Source organism: Vigna angularis, chromosome 4, assembly GCF_016808095.1.
Source record: "Vigna angularis cultivar LongXiaoDou No.4 chromosome 4, ASM1680809v1, whole genome shotgun sequence".
In the NCBI taxonomy this organism is placed as follows: domain Eukaryota; kingdom Viridiplantae; phylum Streptophyta; class Magnoliopsida; order Fabales; family Fabaceae; genus Vigna; species Vigna angularis.
The window spans coordinates 19,801,474-19,825,425 of record NC_068973.1 but is presented as its reverse complement, the minus strand read 5'-3'; the positions used below and the strand labels follow the sequence as shown (position 1 = coordinate 19,825,425).

The following is a 23,952-nucleotide window of genomic DNA, read 5'->3' as shown; positions in this document are numbered from 1 at the left end:
TGTGCAATGACATGATGTTACGTCAGTTAGAAAAGAGATTGACGTTCAATATTTGAATTCATATTTATATTTATAGTAAAATTTGTCGTCTTATGTACGAGGGAAGGGACGTAAACTTAACGTCGATGTGGAGGATAAGGGACGTAATGTTCACGTCGAAGTTCAAAGTTGACGTCAATTTTTGAGTAATATTTGAATAAATATTTATATTTAAAGGAATATTTGACGTCAAGTATAAGGTAATGACGTAAGGTTAATGTCAAAATTGTTTATATGGGACGTTAATGTCGATGTTTGAACGTCAAATGGTGTGTACTTCGACGTTACCTTCAGTGTTTTTTTTTTCGATTTGATTCGGTTTAGCTCATTCAACCAAACCTGAAATACAGAAACCAGTTTTCTAATTCATATATATTCACAGAATTAATTAATTTAAACCAGCTATCATCAATTCCAATTAAATAGTAAAACTAAAAGACGCTAATGCTATCATCAAAACTTTAAAGAACCCAGTTTTTCATTCATCTATTCACAGTATTCATCTATTCACAATGATCTATTAACAGTTTTAAAGTTGTACAAGTAAGCAAATGCTAGTATCATGAAAGGAAAAACATAAAGCTATAGCTATTTAAAATGTTTATTCAAATATCCTACTCATTCCTCTCTTATCGTCGTTATTACTAAAGTGGACAATGGAGAGGTAGTGTTGAACCGCTGCATAATCAAGGAAACTTTACTATTATATTCATTTTAATGTCAAAAGTTTATTGATATTTGTAAGATTTTCAAATGTAAATTTTTACCTCAGTCCATTCCCCTCTAATATCTGCTCGGATGATTGCTTTCATCCATGACATGATGTAGTAGCCACATGCCCAGGAATCATTCTGCTTATTACACTAAACATGTGAAAGAACTTAGTCAAATGTAATGGTTTAAATTTGACTACGAAAATTAAAGGTTAAAGATAAACGAATTCCAACCTTAGGATATATAATTTCAAGTTGTTGTCCTCTGGTCCTAGTCACAACTCTAAACAAATTTAAAACATTTGAAACATTAGAAACATAAGTTAATATATTAATATCATAATGAATTGATAAGAATGAATGTAATACTTACGTTTGTATCAAGGACTTCAACTCCGCTTTAATCTTCCTATGAAGAGAGCAAAACCATACAACTTGTGCATTTTTTGGAATGATCACCATGAGTTGCCAATGGCCCCTATCATGTACCAACAACTAGTGAGTTAGTTTATTGATTAAAATTTGATAAAAGTTGACAATATTGGGAAACACATACGCATCAATGTATGGCGCGATATATATCTCTCTGTTAGACTCAGTCATCCATGTTTGAATATATGATTTTTTGGAATCTAATGTGTTTCCAAATGGTTGAATGGTCTGAGGTTCAAGAAAGCCATAAACTGACGCCCGACCTGATTCAACTACGATGGTGTCCATGTACCTGTAAGAATAAAGTTAAGTATATTTATTAAAAAGTAATAATACTAATATACAAATTGGAAAATAACAAATAAAAAACTTACATGCACCATAGTTGTATGCATGAAATGTTGAGCATTTTTTCTCCACCAATGATCTCATAAGCATCATCGAAATTAATATACAATGGAACATGGCACTCGAGGCCAAATGTTCTTAACTCCCACAACATCTCTACCGGTCCTTTTCTCAACTTATTTAATCTGGAGGTCAATATGGATATAGCATCATGGTCTTCTGCTTCCTCACGAGCCTCATTCACAGGTTGAGCAATTGGTTGTTTCTCAGGACGGTAAACCTGCAACTCACATTTACAAAAGTTAGGAATCGTTTAATTATAACTTGAAGATTTAAGATAATAAAAAGAAGAATATAATATCGCTGGTGGGCCAAAATATGGCATGATCATATCCTTAGGAGCGTGCGGCATTCTTGATTTTGAGAGGTGTCTCAAAGGGATAAACAACAAGAGAGGGGATTCTTGTTGCTGGTCTAGTAATTGTACTGCCTATATTTGATTAGAGGGTTAGAGAGGTGTTTTATATTTTTGAGATGAGGTCTCTATAAAAACCTTGTTGTAAAAACCTTGATCATTATAGTGCATTTGCTTCCCGTGGTTGGAAGGACACTGGATGTAGGTAGGTTGGCCGAACCAGTATAAAAAGTAGTGTTTGAATTTTCTAATTCCTACTCTTTTACTTCTAATCGACTTTACTCTGTACTTATTTGATTAAGTTTCCGCTGCATTAGAGAGTCTTTTACCTTGCGTTTCAAGAAAGCTTTAAAGGCATCACCTTTTGAGAAAAAGATTTTGGAAGACTTTGTTTTTAAGTTTCACCAATTCACCCCCCCTCTTGGTGTGAGAAATTGAGCCATTCTATTTTAACAAAATGGAAAAACCACATGCACCAAGCATATTTGTATGACTAAATCGATTACAATGATGTGATAATCAATTAAAGTCATCAGACAGCTTAAGCTTTAAACTGTGGCAAAACAACAGGTTTTAAATCGATTACATTAGTGGTTAAATCGATTAAAACTCGTGGATTTGCACAAATCTTTTTCAAGTGTGCTGTGATGGATTTCGAGAAGAAAAGTTTTCAAAAATATACTAAGTATTAAAACTTAATCAATTACATGATTCTTGTATTCAATTAAATTTGTTAAAGATTTGAAAACTATTTCATTACTTGACATAACAGTCACAACAGTCATATTTTTAAATATGTTGCCCAAGCATTAATTGCAAACCGCTTACATTAATTGTACATTCAATTAATGACTTTGACTGTTGTTAATCTGTTATAATTATGAGATGAAATCGATTAGATTAATATCATAATCGATTTAAATGGGTCTGATTTGACTTATACTATATGTAGACGCATGATTTGAAATTCTGTAGGACAATTGATTTTAACACTTTCATATCTGTTTAAGATAAATGCTTTAAAGTTTTACAGAAGAGGAAAACACTCCAAGAAACAAGAATTGTCGTGGTGAACAAGTCTTGATGGTTTTTGAGAAGCTGGATTGATTGATTCAAACTATCTGATCATTTTGCACAACAAAGGTGCATACTACTGGATCAGGAAGCTCTTGCAAACGCTTTAGGTTGTTGTTTCCCTATGGTGTATACAAGAAGAAGAACGTGTGGTTCTTGACTTTGAGGGGGATCTCAAAGGGGTTGACTGCAGGAGAGGATTGTTCTTGTTGCTAGTCTGTTGAAATTGGATATTTTGGGTTAGTGAGTTAGAGAGGTTGTTAACATTTTGACGAGTGAGGTCGTTGTAAAAACCTTGTTTTAAAAACTCAGATCTTATAGTGCAATTGGCTTTCGGTCTAAGGTTGATCGGAAGGACACTGGATGTAGGCTTGGCCGAACCAGTATAAAAACTCAGAGTTTGAATCTTCTTCTCCCTAACTCTCTACATTTAATCGATTGCATATTACTTGTATTTGAATACGCATAATGTCACATTGCATACATTTTTACTTGCGATTCAAGAAAAGTTTAAAGACTTGTAGTTTTGCGAAAAAGATTTCAAAAGCAATCATTTTTATACAACGCCAATTCAACCCCCCCCCCCCCCCCCTTCTTGGTGTGAGAAACGAAGCACATCTTTTTTAACAATCTCTACCAGTGGAACTATCATATAAGCACACATACCTTCTTGCTGCCATTACTATGTTCACCAACTTCACCATGTTTCTCCATTTCAGAAAAAAAGACAAAAAAGGAAAAGCCAAAACAATTGAACAACAAAAGCGCAAGAATGAAAATATATAACTCCATAAGCAAATTCAAAATAGCAAAGCCCAATAACAGAGGGCATCAAACCAGAAACCTATAATACACAACCAAGAAAGAAAGAAAACAAACCTATACAAGAATGCAAAACCAAGAAAGAACAAAAATCTAATCTTGTCAAGAAAAGGTTTTGAAAAGTGCAAAACAAAGAAAAAACCCCAACATCATCGATGTCTTGAAAAAGGGACCGAAAACCTAAACAAAAGACAAACACGAACACCCACGGCCACGGAACGAAAAAACTCGCCACGAACCGGAGTGAGATAATGGTTCAACGAACAGAGCTCCTCTGGTAACGACGTTTAAGAACGAAGACAAACTTTAAAACCTTTCACTTGAACCTATGAAACTAAATACCTCTAAATAAGCTTTCCACGTCACTTATTTTTATTTTAAAAAGGCTTAATAGTTTACTTAGTCCCTATGTTAAGGGATTTTTTCCAGTTTAATACCCGGTTTTAAAGGTGCATACAATGGGTCCCAAAGTTGTAAAAATTGTATGAATCAAGTCTCTTCCGTTAAATTGAAAGAAACGAAGTTAACTCCCCGCTAACGTGACGAAGAAATCTGCACTTTTTCTTCTCCCTCATCTACTTTTCCTCCAATGCACAACTTTCCATGTCTTCATCTTCCTCACTCTCTCTGCTCTTCTGCATTTCTGACATGCAATTAATATTTTGGAGTATTTTCTTATCAAAATTCCTTCGTTCTTGTTTGATCAGATGACATCCTGTTTTTAAGCTAATAAGCTATTATGAAGAACTACATATAATATAATATTTTTATATAAATCATCAATTGTGAGCCCACCTATACCTAGCTATGCACAACCATACTTAATAAATATTTTGTTTAAAAATATTCCCTATGTAATTTTGTTAAAGAAAATGAGATCAATTATGCTTTCATATTGGATAAATTTAAAAAATAATTATAAAATAATACATAAAGTACATTTTAGTCATACTAAAACATATGAAATCTTATCAAATAAAAAATGATGATCTATTTTTAATTTACTTGACAATATATAACTAAATTTACTGTTTTCGTTGATATTTTAATTTTATTTTTCATTTGGATAAAAGTTTTTTCTATTAAAAGCGGTATAAAAATTATTATAATATTATTTTACATTTGGAAATTTGTATGATTGTAGTTTAAAGCTAACATAATCCTTGATTAAAAGATAATTTTCTGTTTACACAGAAAAAAACGAGAATCATTTGAGTTTGTATCTATTAAGTATTAATTAATTTTTCTAAAAACAAATCATTTATTTATGTTAATTTTTTACTCTGACTCCTTTAGTTTAAATAACATCACTTCTTTCTTTTCAATAGGGTGGAATTCAAAACATAGAAAGAAAGAAATGGTTCATATTATTACGCGTGGAAAAGATAAGCTTATGTTTGAGTAAACAAGAGATAGAGGCGGTTTTAATATGGTCCTACCTCGAAAAACATACATTGTTGACTGGAGAATAGCTCGAGTTCTTGGAAATTGTTGTGGATCTTAGGGGGTTTTTAATGTTTCTTCGTTCTTGGAGAAAATCACAATTTTTGAACTACCTCTTCACTCGTGTATATATCATTGTACAGCAGAACAAACAACTATATATCATGTTCTAAAATCAAAGATTGTTACGCAGCCACACGCTTCCTAATGCCACTATTCTGAATCACTCCCCAAGATTACACCCACCAATACGACATTTGTTCCTCCTGCAACCTCCCTTCCTCTTGCATTTCCCTCTTTGCAACAACATCATTATCGGATTCCAAAGCTGTGTCCAACTTGGATTCCCATCACAGACAATACCATTGATTGCAAGACTATTTCTTCTATCTATGTTGCTTCCTTCTCCGACCTGCAAGACCCAAAACTATTGATTGTCTATTCAACTTTGGTTTTCCTTCTTCGGTTTCTACTGGTAAGCGTCGAAACATTCTTCTTGGTGGTCTTTGGTATTTTTGTGGGCTTACTTTAGATTGAAGCAAAAGAAGAAGGATATTTGTAAAATTGTGATGGGTTTGGGTTTTGGGTTGGATTAGATGAACCAGACTACTTCTTTGAATAGTGGGTGAATTTGTTCTCGTAAAGGTGATTTTTGGAGGAAGAGAGACAAAAAAAGAAGTATTTAATAAAGATATAGAAAAGAGAGAAAAAGTTGGGGTATTGCAGGAAAAGGCAGAGAATAGAGTAGGAAAAGGGCAAATTCCTTTGACACGTCAATTGGGAGTTAAATCTGTTTCTTCCAATTTAACGGAAGTGACTTGATTCATACAATTTTGACAACTTTGAGAATGTATTCACTTTTAAAACCGGGGTACTAAACTGAAAATAACCATTTAACATAAGGACCAATTAAGTTATTAAGCCTTTAAAAAAAATGCCAATTGGACCAATTACACGTGGCAATGTCAAAAGATTATCAAAAAAGGGTGTCAATATATCATTACCCTTGATAAAAACACCAAAAGAGGTCAAAAACATAAGTTAGAATAACTTATCAATGTAGAGCTATGTATGGTAAACTATAAGAAAATATAAGATAAGTAGGACCCAGAATGCACCTTAATCACAAGAAATCATAACATTCACGTCCACGTGGAAATATCTAAATGGGGAATGTGAGCTATTTTTTTGCCAATCTTCTCCTTTTTCTTTCTCACATGGATTTTCTAACACAAGGCCAATTTAACGAGAAATTGTCAAATATTCCAAACTGCAACTTAGGCAAGTTGGAAAACACCTCAACTTGGAACAGCTGTGGATGGTTTCCGAAGCAATCAAGCAAGGATTCAAGTTTTGGAATATCAACTAAGGTTAACTTAACTTCTTTAGGGGAGTCAAATTTTGTAAAGCCTCATCCACACCTTCAACCTTTTCTCTAGAACCTGTGATCAACAAATCCTTAATGCAACTAAGGCATTCAAAACCTACTGACACATTCAATGATTTCAAGTGTAGGAAGGTGTGGGAACATGTTTTCCACACCCTCCCTTGATATCCTTGTCGGGTTTTCCCCATATTCATGAGACTCCTCGTATAGGTAATTTACATTACTAATGTTACGCAAGCAAATAATCTTTAAAGAATACCATTTTCTCAATTATGGAAGTTGCAAACAATTTTCAAAGTCATTCAGCTCTAAAAAGTTTAAGAGCTGGAGAGAAGAACTGGACATCCATTATGGGAAATAAGCACATTTATATCCATCCACTATCACCCTCTGAAGTTGTTTGGACCAAGTTGAAGCACTTCAAGAATCTCCTCAACATCTTTTTGTAATTCAAATTCTTCGTCATATTTATCCCATGATAATCGCAACTTATTTAGTTTCTTAGTAAACATATTGGCTTTTTTGACGTCCTTTACACTTTTCACTTTACCCATATGCTTGATTAAAAGGTCTCCTTTCAACTTCAGTGGTCCAAGTTCAGCCAAAACTAGCCCTATTTCCTTGCCAATAATTTACATGCTTAAAATTTTTAAGGATTTCAAGTTCCCTACACCAGGAGGCAAGCTTGACAATGAGAAACAACCTTTTTATTTTGAGTGTATGAGTTGAGTGTTCACTTTAATTTATTTTTCTCACTCCTTAACTCATTTTCTTGTTGTTTGAATTCTTTAACCGAATCAGGTATACCTGCTAAAGATATTGATACTTAAGAGAGTTTGGTATTCAATCGGTTTAGCAATTAATGATGTAATAAATGCATCGTTGAAGTTCCAACAATCATACATTTAACCTATATTTATAGGTTTTTTCATGGCCTTCTGATAAGGGTCGGTCTAATCACGATTCAATTCTTTTAAACCTAATTACTGACTTGTTTAGCTAAGTTGCATGATTAGCTCAATTTGATCAACACCAATCGATTTCCTCCCACTCTGGACAATCAATTTGGGAAGTTCGATTAGTATATGCATCAATCGATACATATATAGTACATAGACACTTCAAGCCTTAAGCATGGACTTAAGTCAACAAACATAAATGTTTTGTTTATATGACCATTGGTGATGAAAGATTGTATTGCTCTGTGAATCGTACCGACGCCTCATTATCGATGAAACCATTCAGTTTGTCTTTAAAAACATGATCATTGGATCAAAGATTTGATTGCTTTCGATGAAGGGTTACATTGCTTTGTTAACCAAGCTATCAAGTTTGACGCTGAATGCAAAGTATCACATCATCCTTTGTTGTTGGATGCTGTTAGATTTGATGATCATGAGAACATTGATAACAGTTGAAATACTGTTATTTTTATACTTAAATTTGACCTTAAAGACAACCTTTATGACTTAGAAACTAGCTTGGAATCATGTTTTTGTTGAAGTTTTGGAAATAAGAGAGTTAGACAGGTTTTATGCTTGATTTCCTTGTTTTTGCAAGTTTTTGAGATGAATTGAGTGAAAGAAGTGAAGGACCTAAGAGTTGGATTCAGAAAAGGAAGAAAAAGTGCATAAAAGGAAGAAGTCGCAAGTACCGTTCAGCGCCAGTTACCGCTGAGCGACATTTTGAAGACCTGCAATCACCGCTGAGGGGCAAAACTGCAGCTGAGGGGCAGAATAGCAGTCACGCGCTTATCGCTGAGCAGTATTTACCGCTGAGCGGCATTCTTATGGGCTTGAGCTTACTTTTCTATAATTTTTAGAATACTATATAAGGTTTTAGTTAACCTAGGTCAGTCATCTTTGGTTGGGACGAAGCAAAAACACACCTTTTCACCCCTTGGAGGAGGATTTAGGATGCTACAGCTCCTTTCTCACCTTTCTAGGGTTTTATCTTTCACTCTTTCATTGTATTTCATCTAGTTCCACCATAAATATGGTGAACTAAACCCTTATTGTTGTTGGGGAATCAATGTAATCCTTTGAAGCTCTCATGTATTGAATTTGTTCTTCAAGATCTTTTTTAAGATACATTCTTTCTTTCTTTAATTGTTAGGGTTTTTCCTCTTTGCTCAAAGCATGCATTGTTTAACTCATTCGATGTCATGATTATTGATTTTGTCGATATGGACACATATGGGGAAATCTAGATCTGGGGAATCTCTCCCAATAGTAGTATAAACCTAGACATAGGAGTATGATGGTTGGTTGCTTTAAGCTTCTATGTTGTGTAATGCATGAGTAATTTCTAGGGAGACAAGACATTGTAAACTAGTAATTATGATTAAGCTTTCTTCACCGAGACATCGGGTTTAAGGTAATGTAGAAAGTGGCACTAACAATTAATGAAGAAGGATGAATTCTTGATTACATGAGAGTGGATAGGATGAAATTGATAAACCCCAACAACATATTCATTCATATATTTCAAACCACGTGTTTTGTTTCTTCTTGCCCATAGATCAATACATGCATTCATATTTACTTTTCAGTATTTTGCATTTAAAACTTACAAGAATTGGTTCTACAAGTCTAAGATAATCAATAAATCACATAACTGTCTAGGCCGTGAGTACTTTGGGAGAACGATACTTGGTCTTACCAGTTTTATTACTTGATACAATTCGGTTACACTTGCCGAGGGATAAACAAACATGTATCCTTAACGTTGTGTTCACTTGAGCAGATTTGAGGGAGATGATTTGGAGGAGAGTGATTGAATGGATTTGAGGGGATTTGAGGGTAAATTTTTTGTTGTTTATTTGAGTGGATTTTGAGGTAATTGAGAGTGGATTTGGAGGTAAAGTTTGTGAGAATTAGTGTAGGATTTGATTGATGTGAGAGATAAAAAAAATTGTTTAATTGGTAGAAATGAAAGATTACCAAAATGTCCCTAGTTATTAAAGTAATATAAAATTATAATATTTAATGTTATATTTAATTATAAAAATGTTTATAAATAGTAAGAAATTAACCTTAACTATTTAATTATTAAAATTTAAATTGAAGAGCCTATTTAATATTATCAAATTGTCTTAATTAGTTTTTAAGGTAATATTAAATGTTGTTAAATATTTATATATTAGAATTTAAATTTTAGAGACAATTTAATACATCAAATGCATTTTATAGGTTATAATAATCAATTACAATAGAAAAATAATAATACTGCAAAGAATATAATAGTGCATTAATATTGAAGAATAAAAGAAAGATTAAAAAGAAAACATTAAAAAAACTTCTTCTTTCTTCCTCCTGTCCTTTGGATAAATAGACACATCAAACGTTATTTTGATGTTAAAGCATTGGGTTTTTTGTTTAACTGAGAGAAAAGAAAAGGGTGTGTGAACATTTCCTTCATATCTGCTTCCTCTCTAATGTGCTCTCTCTCGCATCACATACATGACTTCTCACTCTTGAATTTTCAACCACTTACATCTCTCTCTTCCTCTCCATCTCTCTCGCAATAAACACCAATCTCTTCCTCCAACCACTTCCCTTGCATGTTCTTCCCTCTCCCTTTTCGGTTACGCCACTCTCCAGGTGTTTTTCTCTCTATTTCTGCGTTTTCGAAATTCGATTGTCTGAATAGTTTGATTTAATTAATTTCTTTATCGTTCAATTCCTTCTATGCAGTTACTAAGAGAAAGTTTTTTAGTTGTTGTGTTGTGTTTGTTTTTCCTTTTTTTTTATCTTGAGAGAGTCATTCTTCCCACCCCTCGAACCGAATAGGATGGAAGGGAACCGAATACACCTCCAAGATATTTCATTTTAGCAACTCTTCTTCATCTTCTTCAGCACAGTGTAGTTATGCATTCTTCTTGGATTCGATTATGAAACTTTGAGATCGAATAAAATAGTGGTATTTTTTAAAACGAAGGCAGACATGACATTTGCATATAAATCACCGCAAATCTTCGCAACACAACGAAATACTTAAATTGAGTTTATCTCGCAAATCACCGCATTTTCATTTTCGCAAATCTACGCAAATCCACACAAATATTGAACAAAAAGAATCTCGCAAATCATCGCTCGCAAGTTCTCTTCTACAATGTTTTCTGTTAAAGTGAACACAGCGTTACAGTTTCTATATATAGATCTATATATTTAACTTTTTTTAATTATATATATATATATATATATATATATATATATATATATATATATATATATATATATATATATATATATATATATATATATATATATATATATATATATATATTATAATATTAAGTTTAGTGTTTGTAGTTTATATTTTTAGTATCAATATGCTATATACTATAAAAGTCTTCTCACTTTTATAGAAAAACTGCATATTTTAATTTGAAAATATAGAGAATATATTGAATGATGCAAACGCTAAGAAAAATATCTAACGTTGTTCTTGTTGTAGAAAAAAAAAATTAAAAATTTCTATAAAAAGATATTATATTCCATATAGAAAATGTTTCTGTGAAAGTGTAAACTTATTACCAATAGAAGGAAAGAAGAAAATATAATTATAGCCAATATTAGTTACAGAAAACATAACGTTAACTCATGACAGATTTGTGAACATTCAAATTTAGATTATTTATGGAAAGAATTAAAATATTAGTGCAATATGTTTTAATATAGGTAGTTTTGTTTTATATGTGAAATGGGTAGGGACATTCTTCTTGTTTTTCAAATGTTTTCTCTTTCTCTTCTTCTTTTTTCTTTAGTTTATTTTGTTTCTTCAATTTTCTATAAAGGTTATATTTATTTTCATGATAATATCACACATTGGTGTAGACAATGAAAAATAACGGACCATTGAATTCTCTTGTGTAAATTTTCTATTCTCTATTATTAATTTTTGGGTTAAATATGTTTTTCGTCCCTTAAGTATCACACGATTTTGGTTTTAGTCCCTACTCGAAACTTTGATGGTTTTTAGTCCTCATAGTATTGAAACTATTAGTATTAGTCCTTAAAAATGGACGGCGTCAACTTTTAGTTGATCTGGCAAACGGCCGGGCCACGTCTTCTTCTTAAGTATCTGCCACGTCATCTCAGTTGGGGCAAAATTGAGTTCTTCTTTTTCGTCATCTCAAATTAACCAATGCCACGCAGAGCTGAAACCAAAAGTCCATCAAGTCCAAACGCACCCATCACGCTAACACCCTCCACACAAACACACACTCCAATCGCACGTTAGCAGTCTCCGCCATCTTCGCCACCGCGCTAGCGTCGTTGATGGAGTCTCTCTTCGAAAATATCAACTTTCGCGACCTTCTCTCGGCGCAGGACCTCTCAGACCCAACCTCCCCTCTATCAGCGCCCGATCTGCACCTCCTAATCCAGCGCCTCGAGTCGCAGTCCCTCCAGATCCGCTCTCAGGTCAGATCCTACCTCGTCTCACACCGTGAAGACTTTGCGCGCCTCTTCTCTCTCTGCAACGATGCCGTTTCGCAGACTCGTGAGGTCTCCGACAACGTCGCCGCCATTATCCGACTCCTCTCCGACCGACCGATCGATGCCGAGGTGCGCGAGGTTGTGTCTACCCTGTACGTAGTCTATGTCTGGGGAGCATACTTGACAGGAGATAGACACAGGCGGTAGATAGGTCCCCCACTTCGATTCCAGCCCCATTAGCATAGCATCTCCGATCCGAGATAAGGGATTACTCCGTTAGGTCTTTTCGGTCCGAAGTCGGCCGGTAATGGGCCTACTTACCTTACTTGTGGACCAACTGCAGAGCTAACCCTTGTTCTATTGGTTTGGCGGTTGCTACCAAGACGATTTCTTTATGCCCATCAAAGGACCTCAAGATGCTAATCCACGAAAAATGATACGAGAAATTTGAAAGAACTCATATACAGAACGAGGGCGACCCGTGGAAATACACCGGTTTCTTACTCGTGCAAAGGAACTTATAACGAAGTTTGTCCCGCATATCACTAGGAAGATCGGAATCTTTACAAAAGGCTTTATAAAGCTTTCGTCTCAATTCATATTTATCCGCGAGCAATCTGCGTTTGTTATCTCGTATATTTCGCTTCTCCGACATCTCTTACTGAGTTTCTCCCTCATCTTTTTGAAAAAAGCCGCTCCACGGTGGTAAAGTCTCATCTTGTGTGTCGGAAATGAAGGTGAAGAAAGAGGAGCTAAAGGTGAAGAAGGAGCTCCTAGGGCTGGTTGGAACCGTTGTGGGGTTGAACAAGAGGTTAGAAAGTGTGAAGGAAGCGTTGAGGAGTGGAAGGTTCGAATTTGCAGCACAAGGGTTGAAGGAGTTGAAAGTGGCGTTCAGGATTGACGAGAAGGATGATAGGGAGCCTTTGGTGAATTGGTTAATCTCAGATGACGAAAAAGAAGAACTCAGCTTTGCCCCCAACTGAGATGACGAAGAAGCAACGTGGCAGAGAAGACGTGGTCTTGCCGTTTGCCAGATCAACTAAAAGTTGACGTCGTCCATTTTTAAGGACTAATACTAATAGTTTCAATACTATGAGGACTAAAAACCATCAAAGTTTCGAATAGAGACTAAAACCAAAATCGTGTGATACTTAAGGGACGAAAAACATATTTAACCCTTATTTTTTTTAATTTTCATGATAGTTTGTTTAATTTTTTAAATATTTAATAAGGAAAGTATATATATATATATATATATATATATATATATATATATATATATATATATATATATATATATATATATATATATGATTTCAGTTTAAGTTAAACAAGGGATTCATCTACCTTTAATTCATGTCATACATATTGACATTTTATACACACACGTTACATCAATTTTTCTACATTTTCTTTAGAGGTTACGTATGATTTTGTAATTTTGATGTTAAAAAGTCAATTCTAACTACATTTTTAATATTTGAATCATGTTCATAACATTTGTATTGCATAATCACCATTCCTGGTTTATCGAGGCATTTCCTCAAATATGTTCTACATTTTAGGTTTTTCATATATATTTTTACAAACTTTTGTACTTCGCCTTCTTACACTATTTTCATCATGTCAACACTAAGTGTCATATTACATATCATTCATAGCAAACTTTAATATCTATTTTGAGGAATTGTAATTCATTTTAACATGTTGAACCATAACAAACTTTCATTGTTTGGTTTTGTACATAGATTTAGAATTAGTTACATTAATAATCTTTGTTGTATTTTGGCATTTGTTGTATTTTGGCAATAGTTTAGAGTAGTGTTAAATGTATATTTTCCACCATCCAAACCAACTTACACAATTCCATTCACTTAAACAATGAAATCTCATTGGATTAATATCTTGATTAACTTCCTACTACATTAAGAAGAAACTTAGTTTTTGTTAAATTTATATGCAACGAAAGGTTTATCAAAATGGAGTCATTGTCACGGGGATGGTCACTTTTGAGTGATTATGTGTACATTTTATTTTTGTTAGTCAATTAAGGTAAATTCATCCCAGTAGTTTATGATTGTAGATAGCCAGTGATAAGTGTTAGATATATCTTTCTTTTAAAAATTAGTCTTAACTTTAATATTGTTTCTACTACTATTTTTGGTGTTATTTTTCTTGTGTGTTTTGTTATTGTGCATGAACATGTTTAAGCCATGTCATTTACACCAAAAGAAAGTGAATCAACAAGACCAAATGTTCGTCAAATGTCGTGCTCGACTCAAATTAATATTGCAGATTAAAAGCAGTAACTAGGGAATGACTCCTAGGTCGCTTCTCAAGGACCAATTTTTGGTTCAGTCACAGGATCAAACTACGTGGGGGGTTGAACAGATTGTGTGAACTTAAATTAACTAAACAGTTAACACAAATTAAACACAGATTAAAAACAGGTTGGTCACTAGTTCAATTGCAATGTTTCATATCCTTGATTAACAAAAAATTACACACTCTTCTCACCACTAATCCAACACGAATTAACCAACTAAGCGAAGATCAATCCAGTTTTCATAAAAATGAATTAAGTAAACATAATGCACCTATTTAATCAATTATGCACTATCACAGATTAAGCAATTATGACTCTAATTAACTAAGCAAATATTAAACACAAATTAGGCAATTAAGTGTGTACCTAATTGCAAGAACGAAACATAGATTTAATATGATGCATGGCAAGACAATAGAGATAATGGTGCAACAATAACCTCAACGAACCAATACAATCTCCCTAATTACGAACCCAATAAAAGTAAGTTTTCATTAGGAACAAATGCAAAACAAAGAACATACAGAGCAAAGCATCATTAAAACGCAACAAAATAAAAACCTAAACGTAGCAGAATCAAAACCTAACAGAAAACATAACAAAATGAAAAGGAAATTGAAACAAAGAAAACAAAATGTAATACTAGAAACATAAATGAAAATGAAATAGAAACTGAAAAAGGTAAATGGAAACGAAATAGAGAAAAACGAAAGTGTAGAAAAGTCAAACACAAATCGAATTTGAAATTGAATTGATATAAAATTCTAAAATGAATTCAGTTCATGAAAAGAGAAGGAAAAATGAAAATAAAACCTAAGAAAGAGCCCCTTGCAGATGCCGAGGGGAGAAGAGAGGAAAACCCAAAAAAGCAAAAACCTAACCTATTCTATATTTCAAAAGAGAGGGGAAGGAAAGAATACCCTCCAAAATTAGATTTTGGGTCTCAAAAATCCCTATCCCAATTTTGCCCTCTCATTCTCCAAATGGGTCTAATTTCCAATATGACCCAAAATGGGTCCAAATCCTAATTCTGACCCAACACAACATTACACCGAAATACAATACAAACGAAAATAACAATACAAATGACATGACATCTCTCTTTAGGTCCTAAAATATAATTCCAAAATTTCCCTAAAAATAATAATGGGAATAATTATGCTCATATAATTCAAATTAATTAAAATACGAATTATTGATCAAATTAAGCCCAAAATAGAAAAATTTAGAGAATAATGGACAATTAAGCATAATTCATTAATTAAATTTGGTGCAGAAAGTTAAGTGAATAGGAGAACATAATGATTCATCACCAAACCAAACTGTTTGATACAATCCTGTCCAGGAAAAAGTATGATATTTTCTGAATTTGAATCTCAAAAGGCACAACAAAATAAATCAGAGAAGAATAAGGAATAAGACAGAGATAGGGACGTCACAATCTAGCAAATTGATAAGTCAAGTGAATATTCGCCACAAAGATGTTAATCTTTGATAAGAATCAAAGTTCTAATCCAAGAACACGAGAATCTTCTCTAAAAAATGTAAATTCATATATTATGAATTAAAAGTGTCTACATATGTATTTAGTGTCCCTATGTATCAACACAAATGTTTAAGACGCCTAAGAAACTCGAAAAGAAAGTCCAAACACATTTGGCCCAAAAAAAACTCAAAAATTAAAAAAAAGAATAGGAACAATTGCAATCAAAAGAAAATTACAAATATTTTTAATTGCCTAAATTATTGTATAATTATGCTTCAAGTCATGATCTTCATGTCTCTTGAATTCCAATCTTCATAAAACATCATGAGCCTAGAGGAGTTTTTTCTTCCAACTATTTTCTCCTTGACCTTGTCATAGGTCTTTAAATTGCAAAGGCTCTTCCTTAAGTTCTTCTTCTATAGGGTCAAGGGATAGTCCTTTATCAATGTTGAGTTTACTGCAATAATTGCTGAACATAATTTCTTATCTAGGAATGGCCTTGCACTTGAAAAGACATTGAATGAGATGATTGAGGGAGCAACAATTAGTTATGAGTTGAAGTATAAATTAATCAAGATGCTACTCGTATATCATTAACTGGTTTGAGAATATCCACACAACCACCTATTGATGTTCCATGAGGTGTGCTTAACAGGGAAGACAATTTATGAGAATTTTCTCAAGAAGAAGACAATAATTTTTTTCTTTGAAATGACAAAGCTAAGCAATGACTTATGTCACATCCAACTATGATTACTACTTAAGATGAAATGCTACGAAAGTTTTTGGAAAAAAAATTCCATAGCCTCAAGAACAACTGATACAATAAATTATGTTAGTGATATACAACATCTCTTAGAAGAAAGTCTTTATCACTAGTATGAGAGATTCAAGAATGTGTGTGTTGCTTGACCTGGTTAATATTTTTTGGAAGGATTAATCATAAAGGATCAAATTAAGATAATTACACTTACTGGTGGATCAATCATGGACAAAACCACTCTTGAAGCTTGGTCTGTGATATTTGAAATGACTAGAGGCGTTGTTGAAACTTATTCAGAGTTGGAAACTATTGAAACCAATCACTTTTTGGATTATACTAGGTTTGAAATTCAAATTGATCCCACTGTTCTTGACGATGCTATTGATACACTAAGTGAAGTGGCTAGTAAAAAACTAGTCCAAGTTTAGTCCGAACTTAAGGTTCCAACTTGATGACTTGGGTCCCAAGACAAGTCATGGACCCATCACTTGGAGCATGGCTAGGAAGCTCCAACAAGATTTGGAAGAGTTAAACCCAAGAGGACAAGCATTATTCACACGCTTTGAATAGAAGCCAGGAGCGCAGCCAGAAGGATCAACAAGAGACATACCAACCCATGGAGAAGGGTAGCAAACTTGGAGCTTCACCATTCCGTTGGCGTCTGAGCGCCCTGCCTGCTGCCGCTCGAGCGCACGACGTCTAGATCCAGTAAACCAAGACATCCTGACCGAGTCGCGCTGGTTGCCATTCTCTTGTCCCGCTCAAGCACCAACTATGCAGATTTCATATTTTTGCATGTGTATTGTGCGTTCTTCTAGATCTTCAACACCCACTTCATGCTTGTCCATGGGGCATTAGATTCACACTTGTAAGAATGATTTAGCACCGTAGATGTAGAGAATAGGAGGGGAATTTCTCCTATAAATTCCCCCTTGCTAAGCCTTGTACGTCACTTTTGTTGATATATGAGTTTTACTCTGCTGAAGTATTCCCAGCCCATAACTCTGTCTGAAAGTCACTCTAAATTAAGCTTTCATCCTCCTCCTAGCTTCCTTCTAGTGCAGGTTGCTTGAGCTAGAGATCTCATCCTCCATACAACTCTTCCTCCACCATCTACAACCACTGTTTCACATCTGCACATTGCTGCCAAACCCCAAGCAATTTCTTCCGCTGCATTTGGTTCGAGTTCTCGTATGCAGCAACTCATCATGTTGGTATCAGAGCCAGGTTTGTTTCACGGCATGCTCTAGATAAGTCCAGTTTCTCTAATTCCATATTTTCTTCACCATTCCCTTCGTGTTTTGCTTGTTCTGTGCACACTATTTCATTGAGTATTTCAATTCTAGTATATTCCATGGTGTTGATTCGTTTGTTCCAGCTTTAATTGCTTTATTTCCATCTTTTAATTGGTCCATTTCTTTGCTTGAGTATTTTGAGTTTTATATCTAATCTGTCATGTTCAGTCATGTTAAATTGGTTTAAATTTGTCAAATTATGATGTAAATTTGTGTCTGGATAAATTTGTGTTACTTGAATGTTTATTCAATAGTTACACATGATAAGAGCAATGATTCAAAAAGCTCAAGTGTAGCCTGATCCCATCAAGTGCAGTACCAATATTCACAGTAATCAAATCTGCTTTCAATTTAATTGAACTGCACTGTGTGAATCTGTTTCTGACTGTGTTTGCATTACTGCAAACGTAGAGTGTGCATACCATATGCACAGTAACTTGTTCAAGACAAGAAAATTGGTTGAAATATCTTGCAAAAGTTTAGAATTCATTGTGCTAGCAGCTTGACCGAACTGCATTTTCCTTGATTGTAGTTTTTGAATTTTTTGGTTTTTCAATCTGTCCAACTTAGAAATTCACTTCTGGACATCTTTCAATTCATTCCTAGAGTCTTTTTCTAGTTTCATTTGCTGTCCTAGAGTCATAAAATTTGTTTCTAGTACAGTTTGAATCATATGTTGAATTTTTGTTGGTGAATTGGCTTAAATTTAGTGCTAAAGAGCAACTGAACTAGTGAAAATCTGAATTCCAAGCTTTTAGCCTCTGCTGGGAGTTTGAACAAGTCACATTTGGTAAAACAAAGTTGCTCAAATCATAAAATTAAGTGTTCAATCTTGTTTGTGCAAAATTTCCATTTAAACCACCAATTTTCAACACTTTTTCTGGTTTAAGTTGCAGAATTTTGTGAATATGTGTTAATATGAATATTGCACCGAATTCCACCTTAAATTGGCAGCAAAAACTTGGTTCAATTGATTAAAAAGAATTGCATAAGTCAAAATTAACAAAAGATTTCGTAGTAAAAGGCTGTGTGAACCAAGGCCAAGTAAATTTTCAAATATGGTGCACCATTCACAGAAATTCACTTAGGCATTTCATCAAATACTTTTGCCTATTTTAAATTTGATTTCGAATTGGCCATATCTGCAACTTATAATTGTTTCTTACTTTTTAAATCTACTCTAGAGCCTCTCCTAAGTTCATTTTGAGTGTCACCCTTCGTTGCAACCCACTTAATTGTTCGATTTGAATTGTTTGAAAATTCTGCACATAAGTTGTTTGATAAAATCACAGTTGTGCATTTTGGTTCTACAATTTTTGGCAGCAGCAGTATTGTGGTCTGAATTCGAAACTGATTGTTGGTGATATGTGTGAGCTCTATGTTGGGTGCAGAACTATTCCAGGTTGTCCTACTACACTTGTAGCATCTTAGGTAGAGGATTGGAGCAAGGAAAGATCAACATTGGAGTTGATTTCTGGAGCAACAGAATCACAATTTTGGGCTGTACAAAATCTGGTTGCTACAAATAGCAGAGTGTTTCACTACAGCTGTGAGATTTGCGTGATTCAAATTCATTTGAGAGAAGCCAAAGCTGCCACACATCATTTACTTTCCATTTATTTGTTGTTCAAATTCATTTATTTTGCAAAATACTTGTAATTGGCCATTAAGCAAGTCATTTGGAAGAATTCACAAGTGTTCAGTTCTTCCATCACTTGCCAACTTTGCTTTTATTTATTCATTCTAAAATTGGTAGATAGTGAGTGTGTCTTGAATCCAACGTTTCAAGCCTCACTTAGGAGACCTCACTTCTTTCTAATTCTTGTAAGCGCATAGGTGAAGTCTTAGAAGTCCGACTTTAGAGTCTAGATTTTTCCTTATCTTTGTGTTTGTTGTCTTTAGACTTTTAGTGGATTTAGAAGTAATTTTGATTTAAGGAATTCTAGCAAATAACTACGGGCATATTTGGCAAGGCAAGACTTGGTACTTAAGCAACCTATAAGGTTCACCTCTCTTACCTGGAATATTACTCTCAAGTGAAACCTCATATTCCTTACCTTAAGAAAACTTTTAAGTTCATAAGATGTCTGGAAGACAATCCCCTAGGATTAATGATCCCCCTAAAGAGACATTTAATTTCCAAACTCTTGTCAACCAACTCAGTGAGATTGAGAGAAAAATGAGTCAAGAAAAAGTCAACAGAGAGCTACATAGTTCTATGGTCGAAAATGAGTTGAAATTGCTAAGACAGGAAAAAGCCCAGTATATGGAGAGATCTAGGGGAAGTTACAGTGGAGACTCTCAACATGAACAAGATTCCTTAAGGGTAAGAGAGTATTACCAACAACCCTCTTCATCAAGGAGACATGGGAGGGAACTTGAATCTCCTCCTCCCCCTAGGGAAGTTAATGTGGTATTGCCTCACTTTCATGGAAAAGATAATGTTGAGGCTTACCTAGATTGGGAGATGAAGGTAGAGCAAATCTTTGTTTGCCATCAAGTAGGAGAAGAAAGAAAAGTCTTTCTCGCTACCCTAAGTTTTCAAGGGTATGCAATGTATTGGTGGACTGCTCTAGTCCAAGAGAGACTAAGACAGCGAGTCCCTCCAATAAAATATTGGAATGAGCTTACAAATGCCCTTAGGAAGAGAAGCATGCCCTCCTATTAAAAAAGATAACTCATGGATAAGCTCCAAAGATTGCAACAAAATTCTATGTCTGTTGAAGAGTACAGACAAAAGATGGACATGATGATAGCAGGGAATAACAGAGGGAGAAGAGACTACCTTAGCCAGATTTTTGAGTGGGCTGAATCTTGATATCAGGGATAGGGTTGAATTCCTACCTTATAGAGATTTGAATGACCATGTTCAAATATGTATAAAGGTAGAACAACAAAATTTGAGAAAAGTTTCTGCTAAAAGAGTTTAATCCCCCTTTAAACAAAAAATTGTTAAAGAAAAAGAGCCCTACAAACCTCTAGCCAAGATAGTTGAAAAACCCAAACAAGAATCCTCTTCACACACTCGCACTAGTGAGATCAAGTGTTTTAAATGTTTGGGTAGGGGTCACTTAGCTGCCCAATGTCCTACCAAAAGAATAATCATTTTAAGAGGTAGTGAAAATTATAGTAGTAAAAGTGAATCCCCCACCAATGAGAGTGAGAGTGAACAAAAGAAAGAAGAGGAAGTGTTTGCTGATGATTGTCAACTTCTCATGGTGAGAAGGGTGCTTAATAGTCAACCAAGCCTAGAACACTTATTAGAAAGAGAGAACATCTTTCACACAAGGTGTCAAATTCAAGAAAAATATTGTTCTCTCATTATTGATAGTGGATCTTGCTGCAATTATTGTAGCATAAGGTTGGTTGAAAATATGAATCTTGCTGTAACACCCCATCCAAAACCTTAAAAACTTCATTGGCTAAATGAAGATGGGGACATAGTATTAAAGAATCAAGTAAAACTGGAAATTTTTGTAGGGAACTTCAAAGATGAAGTTATTTGTGATATAGTTCCCATGGAAGCTTACCATGTGCTATTGGGAAGACCATGGCAATTTAATCATAATACTACCCACCATGGTCTCACCAATACCATAACCGTGCACAAAGATGAAAATAAATTTGTGCTTCATCCTTTGTCACCTACTCAGGTGGCCAAAGATCAAGCACAAATGAAACTAAACAGGGAGCAAGAAAAGGAAGAAAAAAAAGTCAAAGGACAAGAATGATCCTTAGGGATGAACAAGAGGTGTGGGAGAAAAGTGTTCCCTCCCACAAGGTCACCCAACATGAAGTCCTTTTGAACAAAAAGACTTTAGAAAATACTCTTCATGTTGAGCAACCTTCATTCCTCATCTTGTGTCAAGGAACACTGACTTGCACATCTAGTGAGTCTCAGACTTCTACTCTTTCTCTTTCCATCCAAAAACATTTAAAGGAATTTGATGATATATTTCCCAAAGAAATTCCCATTGGGCTTCCACCTTTAAGGGGAATAGAGCATCAAATTGACTTTGTACCTGGGGAAACTCTTCCTAATAGGTTTTCCTATAGAACTAACACCCAAGAGACAAAAGAAATTGAGTCACAAGTCCAAGACTTGTTATATAAGGGTTGGGTTCAAAAGAGCTTAAGCCCACTGTTAAGACTCCGGTAAGTGTAACGAATCGTATCAAGTAATAAAAATGGTAAGACCAAGTATTGTTTCCCTATAGACTCACGGCCTAAACAGTTATGTGATTTCTTGATTAAATAAGACTTGAAAACAAACTCTTTTATAGGTTTAGAATGCAAATACTGAAAAGTAAATATGCCTGCAATTTGATCAATTGGACAAAAGTGCAAAGATGAACGGATTTGATATTATGGAATGAATATGCTGTTGGGGTTAGATTTCACCTAGTTTACTCTCATGTATATACGAATTCTACTTCTTCATTAATGTTAATGTCACTATCTAAAATACTTAAAACCCGATTCCTCGGCGAAGAAATCCTATCCTTAATTATTAGTTCATACGATTCCTAGCATTCCTAATAATTAATTCTGAAGATCAGAAGCTTAAGACAACTAGAACCCATACCCCCATTCCTGAGCAATACTGCTTCTAAGAATAATTCTCCAGAACATGAATTGTAAGTTACCTTTTGGTACTCATGCAAATCATAAATCATGCTAAAGAATGAGTTAAACAAAGCAAGCATTACGCAAAGAAGAATTATCCTAACAATTAATGAAAGAAGCATATATAATCAAGAACCAATTCAATACATGAGAGTTTACAAAGTTTACATCATTCTCCAACAACAAATAGAGTTTAGTTCACCATTGACATGGTGAAACTTGATCAATAATGGAAAAAGAATGAAAGATAAAACCCTAGAAATTGAAGATAGGAGCTTCCGCATCCAAATCCGCCTCTGAGGGATCAAAGAGTGTGTTTTTGTGCCTCTTCCGTCCAAAGATGTGAATCCTAGGACGTCCAAGTCCTTAAATAGAACATAAAAATAACAAAAAACGGGTCCAAGCCCACGAGACTGGCGCTCAGCGTCCAACTTAGGGCGCCCAGGTGGTGTGCGGGTCAGAACTGACGCTCAGGGTCAGCTAAGAAGGCAAGCAGGCGTGATGCGACTCGAGGATGCCGCCCCTGAAAAGGGCGCTCAGGCGCAAGCCAGGGGTATCCTACGTTGAAGGCTCCAGAAAAGGGCAACCAAGCGTGAGACAGTGTACTCTGGCGTTGAGGGAAAATGGCATTTCCAGTTCTTTCCTGAGTTCGAACTCCTTACTACTTCAACTCTTCTTTCAAATCATCTCAATTCCTGTTGAAAACAAGGAAATCTAGCATAAAACCATTAAATTCACCTTCAACTCTCTTATTCATCAAAACTATGATTCCAAGCTAGTTTCTAAGTCAAAAATGGTGTTTTTAATATCAAAATTAAGTATCAAATAACAGTAAATTCAACCGTTATCACCCATGTGTGGTGCCTGTGTTGTTGGTGCCCCAGAAAGATGGAAAATGGCGCATGTGTTGTGATTGTAGGGTTATCAACAACATCACAATAAAATACAGACATCACATCCCTAGGCCTGATGATATGTTAGATGAATTGCATGGAGCACAAATATTTTTCAAAATAGATCTCAAAAGCGGATATCACCAAATCAGAATCAAAGAATGTCATGAGTGGAAAACTGCTTTTAAGACTAAGTTTGGACTATATGAGTGGCTAGTGATGCCTTTTGGCCTTACTAATGCTCCAAGTACATTCATGAGACTTATGAACCATGTCTTAAGAGATTGCGTTGGGAAGTTTGTAGTTGTTTATTTTGATGACATTTTGGTGTATAGTCAAAATTTGCAAAACCATGAAAAACATTTGAGAGTTGTCTTGAAAATTCTTAGAACCAATCAATTGTTTGCAAATATTGACAAATGCACAGTCTGTGTTGAAAGTATCATCTT

The 23,952-nt window shown here is 34.6% G+C and overlaps 1 protein-coding gene and 2 long non-coding RNA genes across 3 annotated transcripts; 1 reads left to right on the top strand and 2 right to left on the bottom strand.

The window, feature by feature from the left end:
* Nucleotides 1–868: 868 nt before the first annotated feature.
* Nucleotides 869–1,172, bottom strand: LOC128196111 (uncharacterized). The gene is made up of 3 exons (XR_008248261.1): nucleotides 1,126–1,172; nucleotides 987–1,035; nucleotides 869–902 (listed from the first exon to the last, which is right to left on the bottom strand). It is a non-coding gene; the product is annotated as an uncharacterized LOC128196111 (long non-coding RNA).
* Nucleotides 1,173–12,489: 11,317 nt separating this feature from the next.
* LOC108331295 (ribosomal protein S14, mitochondrial) lies at nucleotides 12,490–12,769 on the bottom strand. The gene is given in 2 exon segments (XM_017565947.2): nucleotides 12,490–12,631; nucleotides 12,633–12,769. Coding segments are annotated over 2 exon segments (279 nt in total).
* Nucleotides 12,770–17,068: 4,299 nt separating this feature from the next.
* Nucleotides 17,069–19,743, top strand: LOC128196296 (uncharacterized). The gene is made up of 2 exons (XR_008248430.1): nucleotides 17,069–17,916; nucleotides 19,376–19,743. It is a non-coding gene; the product is annotated as an uncharacterized LOC128196296 (long non-coding RNA).
* Nucleotides 19,744–23,952: the final 4,209 nt, after the last annotated feature.